The sequence below is a fragment of the Bradysia coprophila genome (genome assembly GCF_014529535.1).
Source record: "Bradysia coprophila strain Holo2 chromosome X unlocalized genomic scaffold, BU_Bcop_v1 contig_12, whole genome shotgun sequence".
In the NCBI taxonomy this organism is placed as follows: Eukaryota; Metazoa; Arthropoda; class Insecta; order Diptera; family Sciaridae; genus Bradysia; species Bradysia coprophila.
The window spans coordinates 4630119-4636238 of NW_023503293.1; the positions used below are offsets into that span (position 1 = coordinate 4630119).

The 6120-nt window shown below is 39.8% G+C and overlaps 2 protein-coding genes across 2 annotated transcripts; one reads left to right on the top strand and one right to left on the bottom strand.

Moving 5' to 3' along the window:
* The first annotated feature begins 521 nt into the window (after positions 1-521).
* Positions 522-2105, top strand: LOC119067136 (dolichyl-diphosphooligosaccharide--protein glycosyltransferase 48 kDa subunit). Its single transcript, XM_037169933.1, has 2 exons — positions 522-735; positions 821-2105. Exons 1-2 carry the CDS (start codon positions 606-608, stop codon positions 2008-2010), a joined length of 1320 nt encoding a protein of 439 aa, XP_037025828.1. The 5' UTR covers positions 522-605; the 3' UTR covers positions 2011-2105.
* A 1475-nt stretch (positions 2106-3580) lies between these two features.
* Positions 3581-4725, bottom strand: LOC119067144. Its single transcript, XM_037169941.1, has 2 exons — positions 3935-4725; positions 3581-3874 (listed from the first exon to the last, which is right to left on the bottom strand). The coding sequence occupies exons 1-2, from the start codon at positions 4613-4615 to the stop codon at positions 3728-3730; spliced, it is 828 nt and encodes a 275-aa protein (XP_037025836.1). The 5' UTR covers positions 4616-4725; the 3' UTR covers positions 3581-3727.
* Positions 4726-6120: the final 1395 nt, after the last annotated feature.

Genomic DNA, 6120 nt, shown 5'->3' on the forward strand with positions numbered 1-6120 from the left:
AATGTTGTTGGAACTGTGTGGTTCAGTATTGAGTCGTAACATGTGTTGCAACCTAACAAAGCTAATTTGACTTGTGTGCAACATTAAAAAAATATATATTCATCTGAGAGTAGGGCCAAGGTTCTGAAAGAACAGGTTAAGACACCCATGAGGGCGGGTGACACCGAAATCGATAAACGCACTCAGTACAGTTTGTATGTGAAATCAACTTGAAGAAAATGCTTTTTTAGTAAAATTCGGAATTTTGTTTTTGTTACGCTGCCTTTTTCATATAAACGTCGTAGCCGCTGAACTCAATTTGTGTGTCACCGCCTTCGTGATCATCTCAGAGTTGTCTTAGCCTGGTTCTTTCAGAACCTTGAGTTTTTTCGTGTGTTTTTTCGTGGATTTGCATTACCTTCAGTGTTTATACGCTTTGTCACCTTCAAGTAATTTTGAGACATTGTTCACGAATTTTAACTCGCTTAAAATGAAATAATGTAAAGTGAACGATCTCTGACTGCTGTAATAAAATTTGCTGAACAATCTAGTACAAAGAAACAACTGCAGTTTTTTTGTTACACCGGCGTTTATCAATTAAGTGGTCGTACAGAATAAGCAATAAAATGAAATTAATTGGATTTTCGGTGATCCTGGCCGCTTGTCTGGTGTCCGTAATTGCTCAAGACACCCTTGTGCTCCTCGACAATTTGGCAATCAGAGAAACTCATTCCATATTCTTCAAAAGTCTACAAGGTAAGTCCGAACAGTGCTGGATGACGTGTCCTCGTCAATATCATTATGCACACATTTGATTTGATTTTTTTTTTTCGGATTTCAGAACGAGGCTACAAATTGTCTTTCAAATTGGCCGATGATGCTGGTCTTGTGCTGTCCAAGTATGGTGAATATTTGTACAAAAATCTGATCATCTTCGCTCCATCAGTCGAGGAATTCGGTGGTGATTTGAATGTGGAGAAGATTACTGAATTTATTGACGATGGCGGCAATGTTCTCGTTGCTGGCAGTTCTGTGTCCGGTGATGCTTTGAGAGAACTCGCTTCGGAGTGCGGCTTTGAAATGGACGAAGAAGGGGCTTCAGTCATTGATCATCTCAATTATGATGTGTCAGATACGGGCGATCATACAACCATCGTTGCCTCGCCATCGAATTTAATCAAATCGAAAATCATCATTGGATCGGATACATCTGCACCGCTTTTGTATCGCGGCACTGGACTCCTTGCAGATCGTGAAAATTCTTTGGTGTTGCAAGTTTTGACTGCTGACAGTACTGCCTACAGTTACGTTCCAGAAAATGCAATCAAAGAGTATCCACACGCTGTGGGCCGTGGAACATTACTGATCGCTGCACTGCAAGCTAGAAACAATGCCCGCGTTGTATTCTCTGGCTCACTGTTCTTCTTTTCCGACGAAGCATTTACATCGGAGGTACAAAACGCTCAGGGCGGACAACGCTTCAAGCAATCCGGAAACCAAAAGGTCGTCGAGTCCCTAACAAAATGGGTGTTTGGTGAAGTCGGTCGGATCCGAGTATCTTCTGTCGACCATCACAAAGAAGGCGAAAAGAGTCCACCTCAATCGTACACCATCACCGATCCGGTCGTCTACACAATTTCGATCGAAGAATTGGACAACGGAGTATGGAAAGCCTTCCAGGCAGATGATGTACAACTCGAATTCGTCCGAATCGATCCATTCGTGCGCACCACATTGAAGAAAATCGCCAACGGAAAGTATGTGGCCAAATTCAAAATTCCGGACGTTTACGGTGTCTATCAGTTCAAAGTGGACTACGACCGCGTTGGCTACACTCATCTGTACAGCACGACTCAGGTGTCGGTGCGCCCACTGACACATACCCAATACGAACGTTTTATTCCTAGTGCATATCCGTACTACGTAAGTTCGTTATCGATGATGCTGGGCGTATTTCTGTTTTCGTTCGTCTTTTTGCACTACAAAGAGGAGCCGATCCGATCAAAGGCTGACGATAAAAAGTCACAGTAGAGAGAATGCTGGACATCATTCAATTTTGTTCGAAATTTTATTATTAGTAGCCACTGAACATCAACAATAAACCTGGAATGAACAAATGAACGGAATGGTCGTGCGTGATTTTTAACTTTAATATAATATTGGCTTGCTGAACCAGTTTGAATTTGAAGCAGCGAACACATAAGGGACTCAACGTTGTGATACAGGAAAATGCATCCTGCTTTTCGTGAGAAAGAACCGTAAGTATAGAACGAGAGGTCGAAATAGACCAGAACTGACCAGGAATTCCAGCCAAAATATCTAAGTTCGAACTCTATATTGCAGCCCTTTAGCTAATTCTGATGTTTCACTTTTCACTTGATAGGTCTGGCTGGCAACAAGATCTCTAATCTTTTACAGTCTGTAAACATTATCACTTGTTGGACTGGCGAATCTGTTAAATCTTATAATCCAACTTTGTTGATGACAGGTTTTAACATGTACGATTGCCTGCGGTTTTCAGTGTTCTTTACTTATTGTCTTGTTGAAGGTGATAAACCTTTAAAATGATTTGATAATATATTCTGTATGAGGCTCCGTCTTGAAATCATTTCACACATTTTGTTCCTCCATAGATAGTTGAGAAAAATATTTCACCGACTGCAGAAGTTACTCTTTCATCAAAATGACAAACTTCTTCATGCGTCCGATGGTTCCAAGGTCAGGTTTGTGTCGAGAAAACCAGAAACGGTAAATTTGTTGTAGCGACATTGACGATAAAAATTAGCGACGATTTCGGTGGCTGACATTTACAGAAGAATGCGCGTTCAAACTATTGAAGTAAAAGATTTCGTATCAATCTGTTGAAAATACGTAGATCGTAGCACTGTTCTGCTCTTAGCATTTATATGTGTTAAAGCACACAACGTATACAAGTCGTTGAGAAATTTAAGATTTAATTTCGAGCTATCTCCATGCGCGCATTCATATATCAAAATTGGGAGGCAATTTCACTTCCGACATATGAGTGTTAATACTGTAAGAGCAGTGCTATGCTTCGATTAAAAGAAGTTTCTCATGCGACAATAACACAGTGGTTGTATGTTTGCTATACGTGAAAGGTGGGATAGGTCTGCAGTCTTGTAGCAGATATTTCATGACAGGTGTCGTCAGTGAAACTTAGACATGCATTTGTTTCAGCTGGTCCACTCATACAAACAGAAATGCGAATTAATATACATATTTATGCGAGTAAAATAGTTACATGCACGCTCGTTGAAGTGGTAAACCTGTTTAAAGATCTGTGAACAGTTTTGTTTGAATAAATGGTCCAGTTGATAAACACTGAAGCAAATTAATGACTAAATTTGAATGACATTCACTGTACAGTACGAAGAGGAAAAAGAAATATTAACGTTTGGGGATAAAATAAACCTTTGAAGTGTTACGAAAACCTCTAGCGTTTCTGGAGAATAAAGTTTCAAAGATATTCGTCTCATGGCATTTCAAGAAAATTTTCTTCGAGTGTTCCAAAAGACAGAAGAAGCCCCACGGATTTTAGATTTTTGTCAGACGTCACAAGTAAGAAGACAAAGTTTACGATCAACGTAGATGTATTTAATTAAGAACGCAACTTTTGTCTCTATTTTTGGTGAAAAGTTGGTGCTTATTTTGTTAATTAAATGTAGGAATGTAATGTCTGCGGTCGGTCTTGTCGTAAGATTTCAAGTACACATTGTGTACATTCAAATCAATATGGCGAATTCCGTGAATTCCATCGACTTTCAAGTAAAGGCTTGCGATGATAAAACTTGTTGAATCCGTTCGCATTTCGATTGTATTTGGAGGAGGCGTACGGTTTCGGTGAATTATGACGATCAGGTGCACCTCTGAAGCCCTTAAATAAAATTTAAATTTGACCAATTTGACACCCAACAGAAAACGTAATTTAGCTTACATGCCCATTATGTGGTCTCCGATTGTTTCCGTAATCGATGGATTCTTTGTGATTGTGTCGACCATATCTAGGCGGCGTGTACTCGTAGAAATTTCCATATGAATGAGTCGAATTTTCGTAACAAATTTTCGGAGAATTCGTTTTTGTGCCGTGGTTGTTCTGAACTTTTCCAGAATGACCATTGACCAGCGCATGTACTCGGTCCCAGGACGGACCATTACGAATGTGCACAGAATTTGTTACTGTCCCGCGATTATCACAAAAACTTCCAAAATAGCCCTTGTCACAGACCAGTCTCTTTTGGTGAGTTCCATTGGTTTCTTCATAAATGTTTGGCCCTCCGTCATCGTCTGACCAAATTTCGTCGGTTTCTCCATAATTATTTACAGTAGGCTGTTCCGGTTCTCTGACATTGTCTGACCACATTTCGTTGGTTTCTGCATTTTGAGTTAGCTTATCGTGTTCTCTATCAGCGTTTGGGCGAATTTCGTCCCCTTCAAAATTATTACACTCCGTTGAGCTGCTGCTACCTTCCGACAACAAATGTTGAACAAACCAAATAGACTTCGGTTTTACAATTAGTTTTAACATTTCCGCGCTTTTAAGGACTTTTGCATCGAATTCTGATCTATATTTGTCGATCCAACGTCGTTTCATTTTCGTCAAAGAATTCTGCGTCATTTTTGTAAAATTTTGATCACGTCGATCAGTGCGACTGAACTCGGTCGATGTCTGATTACGAATTGATTTCGCAAGGCAAAAACGTGTATTGTGTTCGATCGATTGGACGCTAACCAGAGCAGAGCCGCATTAGATATATGCGAATTGCGTTACTTTTCGAAAGGGTAAACAAGGCAAGGAAAAACCAATTTGAGTGTGGTAGTCATGTAAGGTCAATCTCGTCGGAAAACTTAATTTTCTTCCATTCGTTTTACGATCATAATGTAGCCTAGGGAGGGTCCAAAAAAACTTTTTTGGCTAGACAACTTAGATTAGATGCAAGAGCAACAAAAATGCATGCTAAGAGACTCTTTCAAGTGTTAGGTGTCGTTGTAAAGGTAATGATAGTGGCTTTCTAACGAGCCCACAATAAGTTTCGAGTTGGCGTCTTGTCGGAATAGGCATTTGAAATTTGCCTGAGTTCACGAGCCTGGCATTTTCGCACTAAAATCTATTTCTATATAGCTTCAAAAAATTGTTTTCGAATAAATTTCTTTTTGCAATGAAAGCTTATGCCGTTAGCTCTCGTTAGATATAAATATATCTGATGCACATCCCATAAATGATTTGGAAAAACCCAAAGACTGGGTGAACAGATTGGGCTACTTTGACTGACTTGGGAGATCCGAATGCACTTACAAATCAGTAAGTTGGTCTCTTTGGCCTACTCTGAAGTGAAATAAACCGACCCATCTTAACAAGTCACCTCAGCATCTGTTAGTTCAACGCACTCCAATAACAGTTCCATTTTGCATGGAGGCCTCTTATTTAATTCTTTGTTCTCGTGCCTGTTCTTGAAGTACGTTGGTTAGTTTCGTTCAGTTTTACTTAAACCCATCTTTTCATTAGCTTTCATGTTTCGTCCTTGCGCGACCCCTAAACCAACTCGGATCGCATTGGCCTCATATACATTACAAATTTCCAATATTGCGGATTTCGGGTGTTGTTGCATCGAACGTTACATATTTGTTGTGAAAGTTATGTTGAACATAATTATAGCAAGTTTCTTTCAGAACCTTGACTTTTAGAGTACATTCGATGCGAAAACAAGCGAAATCCGTATGTGCTCCGGTCAGAATAGTACTTTGTATGGTACCATTAATGGTCATTTGAGAGTTTTCGAGTTGATCATTCATAGTCACGCCAGAATGGGTGATTTTTCGTCATACAACACGATTCGAGGTTTCGATTCAAAAACCTCGAATCGTGTTGTATAACGGAAAATCACCCATTCGGGCGTGACTATGAACGACCCTTCTGAAAATTTGTATTATGTTAAGTTGTACTCTTGAGTTGACATTTTGAGGTCATTCGGAAGATGAATCGGTCGATGGGCTATAATGTACCTTTATTGCACTGTTTCCAGGACGAACACTCATTTTTCCAACGTCAAAAAACCACCATGTTTGAAATATGGGTGTACGATTGCATGTGTGTGTGTTTTTATTCTCACCAAGAAAACATGA

Coding starts and splice junctions, on each gene's coding strand:
- LOC119067136 (XM_037169933.1), top strand. CDS start 606: ATGAAATTAATTGGATTTTCGGTGATCCTGGCCGCTTGTCTGGTGTCC. Junction 736..820: donor ATTCTTCAAAAGTCTACAAG/GTAAGTCCGAAC, acceptor TTCGGATTTCAG/AACGAGGCTACAAATTGTCT.
- LOC119067144 (XM_037169941.1), bottom strand. CDS start 4,615: ATGACGCAGAATTCTTTGACGAAAATGAAACGACGTTGGATCGACAAA. Junction 3,875..3,934: donor GGAGACCACATAATGGGCAT/GTAAGCTAAATT, acceptor ATTTTATTTAAG/GGCTTCAGAGGTGCACCTGA.